The sequence below is a fragment of the Ranitomeya variabilis genome, chromosome 2 (genome assembly GCF_051348905.1).
Source record: "Ranitomeya variabilis isolate aRanVar5 chromosome 2, aRanVar5.hap1, whole genome shotgun sequence".
In the NCBI taxonomy this organism is placed as follows: Eukaryota; Metazoa; Chordata; class Amphibia; order Anura; family Dendrobatidae; genus Ranitomeya; species Ranitomeya variabilis.
This window is the reverse complement of record NC_135233.1, coordinates 909,903,464-909,923,833: the sequence shown is the minus strand read 5'-3', so window position 1 is coordinate 909,923,833 and position 20,370 is coordinate 909,903,464. Positions and strand designations below refer to the sequence as shown.

General features: G+C 43.4%; 1 protein-coding gene across 1 annotated transcript in view; it reads left to right on the top strand.

Annotated features, from left to right (window-relative positions):
• Nucleotides 1-20,240, top strand: part of PRKCI (protein kinase C iota) — a 114,982-nt gene extending 94,742 nt beyond the window's left edge. Inside the window, exons 13-18 of the mRNA XM_077290563.1 lie at nt 9,469-9,556; nt 12,134-12,259; nt 13,298-13,377; nt 14,286-14,375; nt 15,560-15,675; nt 17,515-20,240. Of these exons, the coding sequence (XP_077146678.1) occupies nt 9,469-9,556; nt 12,134-12,259; nt 13,298-13,377; nt 14,286-14,375; nt 15,560-15,675; nt 17,515-17,602 (588 nt within the window). The 3' untranslated portion in view covers nt 17,603-20,240. The remainder of the gene's footprint in view (nt 1-9,468; nt 9,557-12,133; nt 12,260-13,297; nt 13,378-14,285; nt 14,376-15,559; nt 15,676-17,514) is intronic.
• Nucleotides 20,241-20,370: the final 130 nt, after the last annotated feature.

Below are 20,370 nucleotides of genomic sequence, written 5' to 3'. Positions count from 1 at the left end.
GTTTCCAGTTAATGCAAAAATAAAAGCATTAATTGAGAAAGAGTGGAAAAGACCTGAAAAAATGGGTTCTTTGCCCTCTTCATCCAAAAGGAGATATCCCTTTGAAAATAAAGACTCTGAACCTTGGGAAAAGATCCCCAAAATTGACGGAGCGGTAGCCAAATGCTTAAAAAAATCGTCCCTTCCATTAGAAGACTCGGGTGTTCTTAAAGACCCGCTTGACAAAAAAGCAGATGGTTTTCTCAGACATATCTGGGAAGCCTCAGCGGGGGGCCTGAAGCCAGCAATCGCTGGAACTTGTACGGCCCGCGCTCTGATGGTCTGGCTACAGCAGATAGAGGATCAGCTAAGGGACAAGGTACCCAGATCCGACATCCTTGCCAATATATCCTTGGTGCAAGGGGCAGCAGCCTTTTTAGCAGACTCTTCTGCGGATTCCGCAAGACTAACGGCCAGAGCAGCGAGCTTGTCTAATGCGGCAAGAAGAGCCCTCTGGCTCAAAGGTTGTCCGGGGGATTTACCATCTAAACACAAGCTGTGCTCCATCCCATGTGATGGCCAACTCCTCTTTGGGAAAAAACTTGAAGAAATCCTGGAACATGCAGGAGATAAAAAGAAAGGCTTTCCCAATATCCCTAAAGAGTCCAAAAAACCCTTTTTTCGGAGGAGAAGATTTAATAGAGGTCGCCCCCCAGGAGAAAGAAAAAACTGGGACTTTAGGGATAAGAGAGGCTCAGGCTACATGTTCAAAGGGCCCTCTACATCGGCAAAGAAATCCCCCCAATGACATTACGCCAGAAGTGGGAGGAAGACTCTCCCTCTTCTTTCCGGCCTGGGTAAACATCTCCCCCAGTACCTGGGTCATAAATATAATCAGAGACGGCCTCAAAATAAAATTCACCTGTCCACCCAGACGAAACTTTATTATAACTCCCCGAAGAAAGTCCCAGCAGGAACAATCTGCCCTAGAAGCCGAAGTCCTGGGACTTATCCACAAAAAGGTTCTTCTGGAGGTTCCGGTTCAGGAGGAGGGAGACGGGTTTTACTCCCCCCTCTTCTTAATCCAAAAACCGGATGGTTCTTGGAGAACTATTATAAACTTAAAAAAACTCAACCAATCCATAGAGAACTACTCTTTCAAGATGGAGTCTATAAATACGACCATAAAACTCCTTTTCCAACACTGCTTCATGGCAGTAATAGACTTGAAAGATGCGTATTATCATATACCAATGCATCCGGAATATCAGAAATACTTGAGAGTAGCTCTCTATGTCCAGAACCAGATGAAACATTATCAATACACAGCCCTTCCGTTCGGTCTGTCTACAGCTCCCAGGGTGTTCACCAAGGTGATGGTGGAAGTAATGTCATACCTCCGGTCCCGGGATGTAGTCATTGTCCCATATCTGGACGATTTCCTGGTAATAGGAAGATCAGAGTCCCACTGCACTCATCAAGTATCAGTGGTAACATCAACTCTAAGGGAGCTGGGTTGGATAATAAATATCCCCAAGTCCAGACTGCTGCCAGTAAAATTACAGTCCTTCCTGGGGTTAATACTGGACTCCGAACGTCAGCTCTGCCTTCTTCCAGAAAACAAGGTAGACAAAATAATAAATCTGACCGGTACAGCAATACGCCAGCCGACAATGACTCTGAGAAAGGCAATGTCCCTTCTAGGCTCGTTAACATCGTGTATTCCGGCAGTAGAATGGGCACAATTCCACCTAAGACAACTACAGTGGGAAGTTCTCTCAGCCCAAAGACTGCTAAAAGGGCATTTAGAAGGAAATCTATGTCTCTCCCTGGGCGTAAGGGATTCCCTAGTTTGGTGGACTGTGAGAAACCACCTGACAATGGGGGTCCGGTGGCAAAATCCGGTCATAGACATTATCACGACCGACGCAAGCGGTACAGGTTGGGGGGCTCACCTGAGGTCTCACTCTGTACAAGGGACCTGGTCCATACGAGAAAAGAACTATGGATCAAACGAAAAAGAGCTGTGGGCAGTGGAGAAATCCCTAAGACATTTTCTTCCTTTACTCCGGGGTCGCCATACTCGAATCCTGACGGACAATCGAGCAGTGGTGGCGTATGTCAATCATCAGGGGGGAACGAGGTCCAAAGGCCTCATGCAGGCATCAAACATACTCTTTCAACTAGCAGAACAACACCTGTCATCTCTGTCGGCATTGCACATCAAAGGCACAGAAAACACTCAAGCGGACTTCCTGAGTCGCAGAGGCTTAAGGCAGGGGGAATGGTCATTAAACCCCCAGATATTTCAACAAATAGTCCAAGCCTGGGGCACACCAGAGATAGACTTGTTCGCCAACTCCCACAACAGAAAAGTCAGGAGGTTCTGCTCCTTGAATCCGAGAGAACATCCCTTCGCAGTAGATGCCCTACTGATACCTTGGAAGTTTTCTCTGGCCTACGCATTCCCCCCGATAGTGATGATTCCAGCTGTGATCCGGAAGATCAGAGAGGATCAGGCGAATATCATCTTCATAGCTCCTTTTTGGCCAAGGAGACCTTGGTTCTCCCTTCTAAGGCAGATGTCGGTAACAGACCCATGGATCCTGCCAGAGGTTCCGGACCTGCTAACCCAGGGCCCAGTGACCCACTCTCAGGTGAAGGGCTTCCATCTCGCAGCCTGGAATTTGAGAGGGCGTTACTAAGTCGCCAAGGATTCTCTCCAGGGTTAGTCTCCACCCTGTTGAAAAGCAGAAAACCCATAACCTCTAGAATCTATGGCAAAACATGGAAAAAATTTCTCGACTTCCTGGGGGAACCATTGGGGGAGGTGGCTCCAATAGGTCCTATCCTAGAGTTTCTGCAAGCAGGATTACATCTTGGGTTAGCAACCAGCACCCTTAAAGTTCAGGTTTCTGCCTTGGGGGCCCTATATAATTGTAATCTTGCCTCATATAAATGGGTCTCACGATTCATAAAATCTTGTAGTAGATCTCGGCCAGTTATTATCCCAAAAATCCCTCCTTGGGATCTAAATTTGGTCTTAGAAGCCCTGACTAAACAGCCCTTTGAGCCTTTGCAGGAGTTATCACCTAAGTTACTTACCCTTAAAACAGTTTTACTAGTAGCCTTAACATCGGCACGTAGGGTAAGTGATTTACAGGCCCTGTCAATATGCCCTCCTTATACTCAGGTTTTTGATGACAGGATTGTTCTAAGACCAGACCCGGCTTATCTCCCCAAGGTGGTTCAAAAGTTCCATAGGAGTCAGGAGATTACTTTACCATCTTTCTGTAGTAATCCTAAAAATCCAGGGGAACAAAGGTTCCACATGTTAGATGTGAGAAGATCTATGTTACAATACATGTCTGTGACTAATCAGTGGAGGAAAGACCAAACCCTATTCGTAGCCTTTCAGGGTAGCAAAAGAGGGTGCGGGGTAGCTAAAAGTACCATTGCTAGATGGATCAGGGAGGCCATTAGTTTATCCTATTCTGCAAGTGGCACTCCGGTTCCTGACGGCATCAAGGCTCACTCCACCAGAGCCGTGGCTACCTCCTGGGCAGAGAAAGCTGAGGTATCAATTGACCAAATTTGCAAGGCCGCTACCTGGTCCTCACCCTCAACTTTTTTCAAACACTACCGGCTAGACCTTTCCTCCTCTGCTGACCTAACCTTTGGTAGAAGGGTGCTCCAAGCGGTGGTCCCTCCCTAAGGTTTCATTCTACAAAATTCTCTCAGGTGTGCCGTCATGGGGGAAGGGAAAACACCAAGGTTACTTACGGGTAGCCGGTTTTTCCGGAGCCCATGACGGCACCCGTATATTCCCCCCCTTTTTTTCACCCTTTCGGTGTGCACTATTGTTTTGGGTGTGTTTAGTTAATATAATGTGGTGTTGGATTGCCATGTATACTAACCAGGGGGGCCTCTCATGCTCTGAAAACCAACTGAAGCGAGGGAGAGGTACCGCCCTTTTATTTTCAGTAGGGTTCCTGTCCTGACTGGGCGGATCCCCTCTCTCAGGTGTGCCGTCATGGGCTCCGGAAAAACCGGCTACCCGTAAGTAACCTTGGTGTTTCAATTACAGAGGTCAGATGTTATCTGTACTTCTTGACCAAGTTTGCAGACACTGCAGCAGGGATCTTGGCCTTCTCCTCCATACAGATCTTCTTCAGATTTCAGGGCCGTCTCTGGGCAACATTGCATTACAGCTCCCTTCACAGATTTTCAATTGGGTTCAGGTCTGGAGACTACCTTGGCCACTCCAGGACCTTGCAATGCTTTTTACGGAGCCACTCCTTTGTTTGCCTTGGCTGTGTTTCGCATCATTGTAATTCTGGAAGACCCAGCCACGACCCATCTTCAGTGCTCTTACTGAAGGAAGGAGGTTGTTGGCCCAAATCTCGCAATACATGACCCAATACATCCTCACATTCAATACGGTGCAGTTGTCCTGTCCCCTTTGCAGAAAAGCACCCCCAAAAAGTATGATGTTTCCCCCACCATGCTTCACGGTTGGGACTGTTCTTGGGGGGTTGTACTCATCCTTCTTCCTCCAAACACAGCGAGTGGAGTTGATTATAAAAAAAAAAAAAAAAAGTTCTATTTTCGTCTCACATGACCTCCCATGCCGCCTCAGGATAGTCTAGATGTTCATTTGTGAACTTCAAACGGGGCTGGTCATGTGTTGGCGTGAGCAAGGGGACCTTAGTGCCCTGCAGGATTTTAATCCATGACGGTGTAGTGTGTTACGGTAATGTTTGAGACTGTGGTCCCAGCTCTCCTCATGTCATTGACCAGGTCCTCCAGTTATGGGCTTATTCCTGACCTTTCTCAGAATCATCCTTACCCCACAATGCAAGATTGTGCATTAAGTCCCAGACCAAGGAAGTTTGACAGTCCTCTTGTATTTCTTCTCTTTTCTAATAACTGTGCCAACAGTTGCTTTCTCACCAAGCTACTTGCCTATTGTCCTGTAGCCCATCTCGGCCTTGTTCAGGTCTACAATTTCAATTTTGTCCTTGGTGTCCTTAGCTCTTTGGTCTTGGCTATGATGGAGAGAGTGATTGAACACGTTACATGTATAAAAGACACCTGTCCACAACTCATTCAAACAAATGCAATTAATACAGGTAATGAGTAGCAGGCTTCTTGAAGAATAACGAACAGATCTATGAGACCCAGAATTGTTGCAGGTTGGTAGGTGATCAAATACGTATTTCATGCAATAAAATGCTGTTTAATTATTTAAATAATTATACAATGTAATTTTCTAGGTTTTTTTTAGATTGTCTCTCACAGTTGAAGTCTACTTGAAGTGTACGATAAAAATTACACAACTCTCCATTCTTTGTAGGGAAAACTAGCAAAATCGGCAGTGAATCAAATACTTATTTTCCCCACCATTTTTACTTTAATCCTTTTAGGGGATTGAATCTCCTTGAACATACATCTTACCATAGTATTGCTGTATAAAGTCAAAATGATGTTCTCCAATGTAGTCCCCAACCACAGGCTTGGCATAAGAGGACTAAGATGGCAGTTACAGTGGCCTTTAATAGACAGTTAGCTGCCCTGAAAATTCATTGGCACACCAAATTGCAATAGGTGATGGGTGCTGGTGCATGTACCCTTTGGCAGTCGAGCCATTTGAATGCCGTGGTGAGCTATTGACCGAGGCATTTAAATGGTTGAACATCAGCGATCTGAGCAAGCAAGATGCCGGTTGTGCATTATTTATCATAGCATGACTTATTCCATGGCACTTTACATGTGAAAAGAGGTATACGTAATGAAAAAAAACAAGTACAATAATCATGAGCCATAGAAGTCACCGACTGGTACAGGCGAGGGCTCCGTCTACAAGGGATGGGTGGGAATACAGTAGGTGAGGAAAGAGCTTGTCGTGCAGCGGTATGGTGGAATGAGGGCTGCTGCTGGTTGTAGGCTTATCAGATGAGGTGGGTCTTCAGGTTCCTTTTTGAAGGTTTCCACAGTAGGTGAGAGTCTGATATGTTGAGGTAGAGCGTTTCAGAGTAAGAAGGTTTGAATCTTGTATGCGATTGTGGGAAGAGGGGATTAAAGAAGGAAATCTTGAGGATCGCAGGTTGCATGTAGGTAAGTGCCGGGAGACATGTTGTGGATGACTTTGAATGTCATGGTTAAGGTAATGGTTAAGGTTATGAACTGGAGTCTCTGGGCAATGTGGAGCCAGTGAAGGGGTTGACAGAGAGGAGAGGCCGGGGAATAGCGGGGGGACAGGTGGATTAGTCGGGCAGCAGGGTTTAGGATAGATTGTAGGGGTGTTAGAAGAGAGGCCATAGAGCAGGAGGTTGCAGTTGTTGAGATGATGAGGACATGCACTAGTGTTTTTGCAGATTCTTGGTTAAGAACTATACTGATCCTAGCCCAAGGTATGAATATTCCCATCCATCTCTGATCGTAGAAGTCTTGTCAGTGCTCTGTAGCAGATTACTGAGGGGACAGAGGCAGGGAAGTAACACAACTGCAGGATCAGAGTATTCTAATCGGGGTTTGTTGGTAGGGTGGGTCATGTAGGACGCCACCAGTGCATTTTAAGTGTTACTGTGTTCGCTGTATATTACCAGACTGTGACTGCTCCATTTTATGTCTGCACACTTGAGGAAGTTAAAAGTTTATTGATCCAGAAGCAAAAGTGATTGCATTTCATCAGCCAAGAATATTTTTCCCTAGTGTAACATAATTGGTTGATGTAACAATGTGTTACTCTGTTGCTCTTCTTACTGTCAACTTTCTGGATCAATACAAATAAGAGTGAGCTGGCTGTATACATTTCTGTATCTATAGGCATATATTGCTGTGCTTTCCACTTTCTCTTAAAATCACTATTAAATATAAGATGCAGCACACAATGGCTACGATACTCAATATAAGGATGTACATCCTAGAATGGTTATTAGCTGACACAGAAAGTGTAATAATCTAATAGGCAATCAGGCCCCACCTCAGGCAGCAATGTATCCATATACACAGTGTATCATGAGGAAACCAAGAAATAGACAAGGGGTGAAGGGACCCAAAAATGAGGGGGTGAAATAGAACAGGCCCATGGTGTGGCATTGGTAGCAACTGGGCCTAAGATGTGGTTCCTATTTATGTCACATTTACCTGCCATATTTGCAATTCTATTATTTGGATTTATTAAAGAGAACAACTCCACCTCAGTTGTTTCTCAAATAACCCGGCTTCCAGTGTTGCTGGTCTTGATTTGTTATTTTTTTGCCTAGATCTTGTTATTTGGCCGTGTGTATGCTCCCCCAGCCGTCTTCTGCACTGCAGCTGTATATTGCTGCCTGTGCTGTATTTCTCACTGACAGCTCCTTTGCTGTACTGTTATCCCTGCCTTATCTACCATCCTTAGCCCTCTCCTTTGATGCTCTTTTAGCAATAAATGTAAGGTATGTGCATTTATCTATTTGCACAGAGGTGTAACATTGCACAGATTGTGCGGAGTCTGCACTGAGCACAAATTCACAACCACTGTTTTTCATCTCTGTGAGCAAAAAGGGTTAAGATGGCATCAATATTCGTCTGCCGTGCAGCACATTTCCTTACCCATAATCATTCTTATGTGGACTGGTGAATATGGCTGGTTTCTCTTGTGTGATCCAGGTAGATGCCGTGCACAGCGCTGCGCTATCAGGTGCCGGGGTGTTTATCCTAATGTTGGCACAGATTATATCTTTAGCTCTTTACTTTTGCAGCATTATCCTGTTCGTTGTCCCTATGTACGCTTGCTATTTAAGCAAGCAACTGGATTTACAAACTTACATAACATGTTAGGCCAAATTCTCACTCAATCTCTCCATGTGTAAGCCAAATATAGCAATACATTTCTATGGACCAGATGTGTAGGGGGAATGCCCTTTTTGACAACTGCTGGGTGGTTTGCGGCATGGTGGACTTTTCCATAAGGCGCAGCACATCGACTGCACATTGAGGCATAAATGCTCCACATCAGAGAGGTTCTTCTGGTCACAAAAAGAAACTTACTCACGTTTTTGTCTTGTAAGACAACAACAGAACATTATTATTATTATTATTTATTATTATTATTATTATTATTATTTATATAGCACCATTAATTCCATGGTGCTGTACATGAGAAGGGGTTACAAACAAATTACAGATATCACTTACAGTAAACAAATTTACAATTACAGACTGGTACAGAGGGGAGAGGACCCTGCACTTGCGGACTTGCATTCTACGGGATAATGGGGAAGAGACAGGATGGTTGGGGGTGCGGCAGCTCTGGTGGTGGTGAGGCGGCAGCTCTGGTGGTGGTGAGGCGGCAGCTCTGGTGGTGGTGAGGCGGCAGCTCTGGTGGTGGTGAGGCGGCAGCTCTGGTGGTGGTGAGGCGGCAGCTCTGGTGGTGGTGAGGCGGCAGCTCTGGTGGTGAGGCTCGGGTGGTTGTGAGGCGGCAGAATGGTTATTGCAGGCTGCAAGTCTGAAGGATTCAAGGGTGGTGGATAATCGGACGTGTTGTATGAATTGTTACAAAATCCTTTTTTTATTCTGCTTTATATTGTTGCCAAGTGCTGGATAACATTTTAACCCATTCATTTTAACAGTCCGTATCACTGAAAGATTTAGGAAATGTGGGTTTGATCTGATTTCCTTAATGTGTCAAGTGAAATATTATCTTTAAACTTAGTGTTTTTTCCCGCAACCAAAAATAGTCCATTGTTCCCTATTTCTAAAATTAAAATGAGTCCAAATACATTCAATTGGTACAATGCATAGCATTTTAGTAGTTACTCCCACTCCAGTATTGCTGTGTTCTTCCTAGTTTCTACTGGTTTCGCCCTCCGGTAGTTCTGAAGACATCTGTAGAGCATGGACAGTGACATCTGCTCTGCTTCTATAGTGGATGCGTTTCCTCTGCTGTCATTGTATATTGCCCTCTGCAATCCATACACTACCTCTGCCACGGTCACTGTGGCGCTGCTCGAGAGGGCTGTAAATGAGCATCTATACCATCCCTGTGCTGAGTTGCTGTGAAGGGTAGGGGAGTAATCGGGGAGCAGTTCATTGAAGAGTTGGTGTTCCGAGGGCAGGTGCGCATTTGTATGGGGTGCAGTGCTGTGGTATCAGGATGTGCATGGAAATGGCAGACAACTGCTGGGTAAGGGAAAATATCAGTACACAGAAAAGTGAAGGGAAGAACCAGGATGGTAGGCAGAAGACTTCTGGGAAATGTAGTTTCCCCAGGCTGTAGTCACACAATGGCTGATGCAGGACCTCACACTTTACTGAATGATGCAGAACAGCAAAGAAACCAAGGAAAGACTATGTCAAGAAAGGTACAGAGTAATCCCATTTATGTATAGTACCCTGCCATATTTAACCTTATATTGGTTTCTAAAAAAAAGTTACATTATGGAAACAGCCTTTTAAATGCCTGGGTGAATTGTGGATTTATTTGTCTTATTTTATGTTTTAAAGGAAGGTTTACGGCCAGGAGACACTACTAGCACGTTTTGTGGTACACCAAATTACATTGCACCTGAAATCCTGCGTGGAGAAGATTATGGTAAAAAAAACAATCTGTGTGACCAATTTCTACTGATAGTAAAGTTCAGTGTGAACGGTGCTTCTATGGGCGATGATGTCACTTGGCTTTTTGCTGCATGTTTTTTTTTTATATTTAGTATACATAGGAGACAAACCACTTCAGAACAGTGTTAACAGGTATTTAGTCTTATATTCATGCTGTCACCCTAAACTCAAAAGACACTGCACATTGTTTTTGGTCCAAAGGCCATACTGTCATACCAAACATATCACTAGCACCTCAAACACAATTAAAGGGGTACTTACACGAATATATCACCATAACCACGATCAGTACATGAAAGCAGCACCAGAGCCATCATTATTTTGCTTTGCATATATAGTGCCACCATATTCCACAGCGCTTTACAGGAATAGTTATCACTGTCCACATTGGGGCTCTCAATCTAAATTCCCTATCAGTATGTCTTTGTAGTGTGGGAGGAAACCCACACAAACACTGAGAGAACTTGCAACAGTGATAATCACTGAGCACCATGCAGCCCCATATCTACTGCTAGTTCATGAGTGCTGAACTCTAAACTGTGATCAATTGCAATGTCAAGTCAGCCTCCACCATATATGTTTGTATGTCCTCAATGATAAGGAGATCCTAGTGGGCAGCGGAAGCAGTCTTACAACGCTTCCGCTGCCCCATTGTAAGGTCCGGGGAGGAGGGGGCGGAGTTTCGGCCGCGCATGTGCGGTCGAAAATGGCGGACACGACGCGCAAAAAAAGTGTTACATGTAACTTTTTTGTGCCGACGGTCCGCCAAAACGCGATGCAACCATCGCACGATGCGCTGTGTGGCCATACGTCGCAATGCGTCACTAATGTTAGTCTATGGGGAAAAAACGCATCTTGCAGACAACTTTGCAGGGTGCGTTTCTTCTCATAAACAACGCATTGCGACGTATTCAAAACGACGCTAGTGTGAAAGTAGCCTTACAGGTGAAGTTTAATCGTCCTCATTTTTTTTTCTCCGTATAGTTAAGACGCCATTATGAAATTTGACACTCACAGCTAGTCTCTTCAGAATTTCCTCTTCACTGTCCATCTGCAGCAAATCCCAGCATGGACACTTTTTAGTGTCATAATGCCTCATGAATAATATTTCCCATGCTGTGCCCCAATATAAATAATTGCCCCTCACTGCTTGCTTGACAAAATGGGACCTCCACACTGCCCTCTTATGATACATTGCTTCCACACTGTTCCCCTTTAAAAATCATAACTACCCACACTGTCTTCCCTTAGGAACTATAAGGGCCACGCTGTCCTTGCTCATGTTGCCCCATCTTTATGTTGTGTCCTCACACCCTACGCTCTCATCTTTCTATACTGTTTTCCCACGCTACTTTCTGTATACTGGGCCCACTTTTACACACTAATCTATGCCCCCACTATATTGTGCTCTCCCACCCCCATTCCTCCCTCTAAGGGTACCGTCACACAGTGGCATTTTTATCGCTACGACGGCACGATTCGTGACGTAGCGATATCGTTACGATCTCGCAGTGTCTGACACGCTACTGCGATCAGGCACCCTGCTGAGAATCGTACGTCGTAGCACATCGTTTGAAACTTTCTTTCGTCGCTGGATCTCCCGCTGTCATCGCTGGATCGTTGTGTGTGACAGCGATCCAGCGATGCGTTCGCTTGTAACCAGGGTAAACATCGGGTTACTAAGCGCAGGGCCGCGCTTAGTAACCCGATGTTTACCGTGGTTACCAGCGTAAAAGTAAAAAAAACAAACCGTACATGCTCACCATCTGATGTCCGTCAGGTCCCTTGCCGTCTGCTTCCCGCTCTCACTGAGATCCGGCCGTACAGTGAGAGAAGATCACAGCGGTGACGTCACCGCTGCGCTCTGCTCTCACTGTACGGCCGGATCTCAGTGAGAGCGGGAAGCAGACGGCAAGGGACCTGACGGACATCTGATGGTGAGCATGTACGGTTTGTTTTTTTTTTACTTTTACGCTGGTAACCACGGTAAACATCGGGTTACTAAGCGCGGCCCTGCGCTTAGTAACCCGATGTTTACCCTGGTTACCCGGGGACTTCGGCATCGCTCCAGCGCCGTGATTGCAACGTGTGACCGCAGTCTACGACGCTGGAGCGATAATCATACGACGCTGCGACGTCACGAATCGTGCCGTCGTAGCGATGTAAATGGTACTGTGTGACGGTACCCTTAAGTAAGTCCCTACAATCTTCAGCTGCAAAGATTAGTTTAGGCCCTGCGCCCCCCCCATCTTCTCACAGTGAACGGCAGGACATCATAAATGCTATTGTGCCCTTGTCCCAGCGTTTATATATTCAAATGGATCCTCATCTAAAAGACTGCTTTTTACCGCTTCTCCGGGCGGGCCTCCAGAAATTCTGTATGTTGTGCTGGTGTATATGCTGTGCAAGTGTGCAGTAAATTAACTTACAGAATGGAGATTGATCATGGAGAGTGCCTTCTAAAATATCTAAATTATTTTTTTAAATAAAAAAAAATTGGCAAGTATTTCAACGGACTTATGCTTTGTCTTCTAATTTATGTATGCTAAAGGCTTCAGTGTGGACTGGTGGGCGCTAGGTGTCTTGATGTTTGAGATGATGGCTGGTCGGTCACCATTCGATATTGTGGGAAGTACAGACAATCCAGACCAAAACACAGAGGATTTCCTTTTCCAAGGTACCAGCCATTTACTGGTTTTGTCTTTTTAGTATATAAATACAGTTGGTATTGTGTACTTTGAAATAAGTCTCTGTGTTGTTAACAGGATTTTTCCTTCGTATCATGTGGTGATATAGGTTCAATCCTGTGAACTAAGGGGACACGGTTCTAGTGCGCCTGTTCATCCCCTTTATTGATTTTCTCTAGACATCAGCACCCAGGTTTGCAGGAAGCTGACACCAGCTGAATTCGAGTGCATGCAATGGGATGCCGTTGCCTGTTCAATGAAACTCCAAGCTCCATAACCAGATGGAGCTACAGATTTGGGGATGAAAGCAAATTTTATAGTTTTAGTAAAAAAGAAATGTCACCCAGTCTTTCAGCCTTTTGCAGTTTGCTACTATTATGAGCATTGCTGTGGAGTCTGAGTCGGAGTCAGTCGTAGGTTTGGATTACCGACTACACAGCCCTGCTTATGAGACCTTTAAAGTTTTGTTGAGGTGGTAAGGCATACATACATACTGAAGGGGTTCACTCTGTGGAGTAGCTGCTTGAGACACAAAGCCATGGGTTTTTTTTATATCACAAACGGAATAATGTTTCCACTAGTTGTACAGTGCCAAAACAAAACCATAAACCTACAATCCCTAGCCTTGTCCAAGCAGTAACTAAAAAATACAGACCATGACTACTCGGACATGGCTGAGCTAATCCCAGTTCGGGGACAAAAACCAGCCATTGTCCATAGCAACCAGTGTTATATTGCAGTTAGGTGCACAGTACCGGCGCAGTCTCACTTCAGAGAGATTCTGGCTCATCTCTTCAGCTCCAACACAGCCCGCTCTGCTCAGCTTCCCCAGCTGACTGACCAACAGATGATCCCACAGCCTGGCTCTAGACATGGCTAGCAAGGTGCATGAAATCGGGGCCTCCAGTGCTGGGTTTTTCACCTTGTCCTCCGTGGCTTTCCACATTACTCCGGAAAATATCTTTTAGCAATTAAATATTTAGTTTTAATGATGGAGAAAATGTTTTTGTTTTTTTTCTCCCTTCCAGTTATTCTTGAAAAGCAAATTCGTATTCCAAGATCTTTGTCTGTGAAAGCAGCTAGCGTTTTAAAAAGCTTTCTGAATAAGGTAAGCCTAAGAACGTTTTCTGTCTCTTTTGGTACCTTGTTACTTTCTTCCAAACCATAGTTTAGCTCTTGGGCTGCATGGAGACATCCGTTGTACACACCGCGTGCTGCCTATTTTGATCCATACACACAACTGTTTGGAGAAGAGGTCTGTGAGACTCAGAACATGTCCTATTCTCATCCTACTCTGGCATTAAAGTCTAGGGTGATACATATAGAACAGATGAAAAAAGGAAGACGGACTTTGTACTTAATCGTTCCATTCGTGTTTCATCCGTTTTTCACTGATCCATTGCTAAGTGGTTAAAAAAAACAAGTTTAGTCGATCTGCTGCAGTTTTCAAAAATGAATGCAAAATGGAGGAAGTGTGAGAGAAAATGGTCCGTCCGTTTTACACTGATTTAGAGAACGGATGTGTGAATACAGCCTTAGTGTTTGACAAGCTTCTGATGACAAAATCTTTTATCAGTTCTGGAATGCATGGATAAACAAAAGTGCTAGGTTTATCCAATACTCCCGAATACTGTAGCTCAATGGCCATCTTCTAGAACAGTGCTCCTCAATCAGAGACTCGCCTGCTGATGTAACACTACAACTCCCAGCATGCCTGTACAGAACCACAGGTTGGATACCACCGGTATATTCAATGTCGCACAATCTACACAATACAAGACAGATGCATTTGGTGCTATGTACTGCCAGCACTAATGCAGTTCTTTGGATAATCAAATTAATGAAAAATTGATTCATGAAAAAAAACACAAACAAATCTGGAGCTCTACTTTGTAAGTATTCATCAGCGGCTCCTCTTGAATTTTTGTACTCATTTTTTTCTATATACTTTTTTTCAGTATATACTTTTTTGATCAGAAATATAAACCTACCAATTCTTTTTCTTATGCATTTTAGGAACCAAAGGACCGTCTCGGCTGTCATCCACAGACAGGATTTGCCGATATCCAGGGACATCAGTTTTTCCGCAATGTTGACTGGGATCTGGTAAATAGAACCATTTTTGCTATGATGTTTTTTTGTTTTTTAATTCACATTTACTACTTCTGTCTGTATATGGTATTCAAATTCAATAATTATGTATTTGTTGAAAATGAGAACCATTTCAGACTGATAACTAATGTGACTTTTCGGAATTTCACTCTACTTTTATTTTTAAACTGTATAATAAAATGAATAGTGTCATTCAAAAGTACAACTAGTCCCACAACAACAGGCCCTCAAATGGCTGTCGGTGAGAAAATAATAAAGTTACGGTTCTCGGAAGAGGGAAACGTGAAAGTGTAAAAATGAAAGGCAACTGTGTTTAACAACGTAACTGCTTCAAAACCTATTTGTCCTCCCTATTTGTTAGCCCCTGCTGGTATATCCATATTTTTCGGACTATAAGACACACCCCAAATTTTCAGAAGGAAAATGGGGCAAAAAAATGAATGCGTCAAATGGGGGTCCATCTTACAGTCCTGAATTCAGCTTACCCGGGGGGGATCATTGGCAGCGGAGTCACAGGGGGGTGTTTGGTGGTCTGGCGATATGACCCAGACTGGTGCGGGGGCTACGGCGACATTTTGTGAAAGCCCAGAGCCCCCGCACATCCATTGCTGCGATGCAGTTGTCTCAGGGAAATCCAATCCCAGTGCTGCGGTTCGGTGGTGCTGGGGCTACTGCGACATTTTGTGAAGGCCTGAAGCCCCCGCACTTCTGTTACCTCGATGCTGTAGCCTCTGGGAAAATGCCCACCTCCACATGCGCAGATTGAGATTTTGGTAACGAGATCTCAGAGCTGAGATCTCAATCTGTTCATGCGCCACCTCAGGGAGCCATTTTCCCTGAAGCCACAACATCTAGGCAATAGAAGTGCGGGGCCTCTGGGCTTTCACAAATTGTCGCCGGAGCTCCAAGCACCGCCTAACCTGCCGCATCAGGCTGGGATGGGAGCGAGATCATCGCCCTGCAGCTTCCGACCACCGCATGAATCGCCCGACTCCTGCTTGCCACCATGCTAACTGTAAGTACATTCCAACTAGAAGACGCACCCCCCGTTTTCCCCCAAAATTTTGGGGAAAAAAGTGTCTTGTAGTCCAAAAAATACGGTATAAATTCCAAGAGCTTTGAGCAGTGATGTTTGGATTAATAAAAAATGGTTAAGTAAAATTTTATTTTCTTCTTAGATGGAACAAAAACAAGTGGTTCCGCCCTTCAAGCCAAACATATGTGGAGAATTTGGGTTGGATAATTTTGATGTTCAGTTCACAAATGAGCCCGTTCAGCTCACTCCTGATGATGAGTACGTTACTTTCCTAATTCTTCTTGGAATTGGAATAAATTTCTTAATTTTTCCAAAACAGAATCGAGTCAGGGTTAACAATAAAAAGTTAGCGTTGTACCATAATAAACCATCCCTAGATGTGGCACTAATTGGCTATTGGATATGGTAAAGCAAATGTGATGGCTCTCCACTAAAGATGGCAGAACTGATTCGCAGGACTCCAGTCCATGAGACCGGTCAGTATTCTGTCACGGGAGGCCTGTGAATCGCCTCACCTCTTGGCTTCACCTCTGACTAGCCAGACTGGCAAGTTGTCTTCATTGCGGCTTGACGCACACACAGCGGCGCTCCAGCCAGACTAATTAAAAGAGGATCTGGGAATGCCAGGAGGTAAGGCGAATCATAGGCCTGCAAATCGAGCCTCCCATCTCTCCTCTCCCCCTCTTTTTTTTTTTTTTTTTTTTCACTCTCTGCTATTCACCAGAGACTAGTCTAGGAAAACCCCTTTAAATTGAGTTACTGTGGTTGGAGTGCGGAGTGTGCATTCCATTCTTGGGGTTGTTGGACATGACATTACTTTTTAAGTAGGGAGGTATTCAGGCTTTCCGAAGCCCCAGGTCATCAGCCTTTATTACCAGGAGTTGTAACGAGCTAGTAACTTCTTGTAGGTAAAATGGTAGTATTGGATGGCAGCCCTGGAAAGTAATGTAGACAGTGGCGCACTTGTTGCTTGACGTTGCCACATTTTGGTTCTTGCAAGAAAAGGTTCGAACATTTTTAATTGATATGGGGAACATGTTACAGAATTCCATTCTAATACACATTTTTAGGCTGCAAAAATATATTCAAAACCGCTCAGAGCAATACAGGGATGAAGATAAAAATGCCCTGATTCTCAGGGGGTTCATATTCTCCAAGGATTTTTATAAGGAACCCTACTGGTTGATCCTCTGCAGCACATTCAACCTGTGAAATCCCTTTTCCAATATATACCAGGTAGCGCAAGAAAACAATATTTTATCTGTGAACTCAACTGTTCAGCAATATAATATTTCCCTTTAGGGAAGGTGGGAGTTAGGAAGGAAAGACTTTAATGAAAAACAAGAGTAACAGAGGAAATGGGTGATATGAAAGACTGGTTTATCATACATGTGAACGCGTACGTGTGTAAAATGTAGAACACACACGTAGACATACATAACAGTATGGGTTGTATGTATACATATCATCAGGAACACTGAATATTTACACTTCCACATTAAATTGACATTCATTTTATTTTGGCATCAAAAATGAAATGTTTTTGTATTTAGACTAGGTGTAATTGGCAGTAATTACTGCTTTAGGTATGGGCATTAATTGCCCTTTAGCTTTGCATGTGTGAACAATTGTTTTTTCCTACTGTTTTGCAAATACCGGATTTGTCCTCTTTGACATTATGAGCTTAGCTTGTTGCTGTCCTCTTGCATGAATATACTTTTATCCAATGTAGCCGTCCTCCTGCAGACTTCAGCAGGGCTTCCTCTGATTCGTCTCATTTAACATATTTTAAAGGAGTTGTTTTTAAGAGATATATAGATGATATATACACACACACACACACACACACACACACACACACACACACACACACACACACACACACACACTTAGTTGACTTCCTCTCTTCTGACATTTTGTATACTGATCTGACTAGACTCTAGGAACCCCCTTTACACCAGTAATTGCCACCACTAATAAAAGCTTGGATCGCTCTTCCATTTGATCTCAATAACAGCCCCCTGCTTGGTGTGATTACAGAATATTTTACGCTCTGCATTTACTGCTCATTACTGATATTTTCTCTTTTTCTTGCAGGGATGTGGTGAGAAAGATTGACCAGTCAGAGTTTGAGGGTTTTGAATACATCAACCCTCTATTGATGTCAGCAGAAGAATGTGTATGATGGACGCTGCAGCTTTGTCGCTGCTGCCATTGCAGTGCCTGGGCCTCTTTCTGTTGCACAAAGAACACTACTGTACTGGCACCAGCCTGATGTATGGCCGGGCCACCAATCTATCTCCCTGTTACTATGTTACTATAATGCCATGTATTTAACATATGGACATGAAAAGTTAAGTTACAGTTCTTACATACTTTACCAGGATGTGTACATATTGGCCATTTATTTACTTATTTTTGTGTCTTGTGTAGAAAAATGTTGCATAGTTTCTGCGGTTACATGATTTGCTTTCTGCGGCAAATGTGTCCATACCTGAATGTAGCGGCTTTTTACCTGCTTCGCTGGAATGAAGCCGCACCCTGTCTCATATGAGATTGACGTTCTTCCACCTACAATCATGGCTGGTTACTATGCCTTTCATGCCTGCAGCAATATTCATCCATTTGTGTCCTAAGCCTAATAAATGGGCTGCAACTGCGGCAGGTTCTGGAATCTGGGGCATCATTATCAGTCTCTTATCTTGTGCTTGGAAATGGCCCACTGTATTAGTCAGACAGTGAGATGAAATGAATATATGTATTTAGGGTGTCATATCCATGGCGGTATTGTCCATTTTATGTTAAAATTGCTGCCCAGCAAGGTGTACTTTATATACAGCTTGATGGCGTGTGACTTATTCAGTCTGCTATGTAGGTAGGGCTTGCTATTGTTGTTCCATGAAATGTTTCATGTAAGTGGTTGATAAAGGGAACACTACAAGAAGTTTATTGTAACTCTTTATCGGTGCCAAATTCACATTGGATGTATTTTTGTGGCATACATGCCGCATGCCTTTCTTAAGTGAGCTTATTACATCGATGTCTTAGCTGAACCCTCAGAATGAGAAGACTAATGGCCTCGCTGGCTACATTTTTAAAGATGTGTTCCTAGAGATAATATACCTTATCCAGTTATATAACAGCCACCATTTTCATAATAGACGTTCTGGATATTCACTCTTATTGAATGTACGGCATGACGTTTGCTTCACAGGCCTGCTTATTACAAGGATGGCAAACATTGGCTAGACTGTGTATTACAGCAATGTGTGCATCATTACTGTGCACAGCATGGTGGATTTCTGGTCTCGGACTACTTGGGGGAGGGGATATATTCCCATTAAACATGGTATTTTCTCCATTTTAATCTGTCAGGTTTCCAGCAAAGTGTTAATGAGTTTCCCTAAATAGTGCCACAGTTCCTAGACAAGTGCTGACTTCATTAATGCAACATTAATAAACATACTTAGTACATGACAAGCTTTCTAAAGCTTTCACATTTTGTTTGCTTGGTCACAACCTAGCCTGTGGAAGTAGGGTAAAAGGGGTATTAACCAAATATACAACTTGACTAAAGAATAACAATGCTTCTAATGTGTTTTGGGCGTACTGCTTAGCTACCCCACTGCACCTCAAATTCGTTTATTTCTCCATTCATTAAATAGGTTGATTTCTGTCATGTATCGCACTAGTACTAGAATTCCTCTCCGGTCTTACGGAGATTCCATCTATGACTGCAGGTGATAAATCATAGCAAAGTCCTGCAGCCTGTGCACAGCCCCTCTTTTTGAGAGACTGATCCTCAGCTGACTTATGGGAGGTATGCTCAACCCTTCTCATAGCAAGAGGATTTTATGTCGGCCCCTTATATGTAATCTGTACAGTGTGACACATACCAACTCTTCACTATTCCGCCTTCGGAGTAGACCTGAGGGACCTCTGATTCTCGCAAGAAGACGCATATTTATGAGCCTTTCACTCCATGCTGAGATCACCACCAGATGCCTGTAATGTTAATGGACTGATGTTATTGATGATCTTGTCTTCCTCATTATCTTTTACTTACTTTTTTATGCTTTTATATTTTTATTAAGCGGCTTTATTCACTTTTCTTATGGTTCATTTTTACGATACTTGGTAGAATGTATGTGGGATCATCAGGGTTTTTTTTTTGTTTGTGTTTTTTTTTTTTTTTTAACCTATTGCACAAAAATATTTTTCATATAAATAATGAAGTGGTAATATTTGGGGGGATTCCTTAAGTGCCACTTTTTACCCCCTACAGTGTTCACGCTATGGTTTAATGTGGATCTGGCTATTCATAGCAAAAATAGCTGTCCGTTACCCAGTCGAGAATATGGCAGACCACTTCTTACAGCGCTGTTAATTCTGTTAAGATTTGCATGAAGTCTCTGATTGCAAATGTGAGCACAGCTTAACACACCAGAGGCAAGTGTTGCTCTATTTTTATCACTTCAGTTAGAGATTTGGACCATCCTAAAATATATATATTTTTTGTCTTGTGCATAGCTTGGCTGTAGCTAATGGGTAAAATCTCATTGTTGATTTTCAGGTTAGGTAACCATTTAGATTTTCTTTTTCAGAAACCTGAATTGAGATGACTGGACTCCTGGGTATTATAAACATATACATCTTGTATAGTATAATATTTTTAGATGTTATTACATTGTGCCGTATTATACTGTTTAAAAAAAAAAAACGAACTGTACCCCATAGCATTGCCTGCATGTAGTAATAAAACACAGCATATGACAAGAGTTGTAATTAAAGATTGGCTTTCTTTTAATAAAATGTTTATATGAGATTTGAAGTTATGCATTCCTAATAATTGCACAAAAGGGACTTTTTTTATGTAAAGCGGTACATTGTGTCCTTCAGCTGTGAATGCTGTAAATTGTTACTTTATTGTACATAAGCAAGACTAATTACATT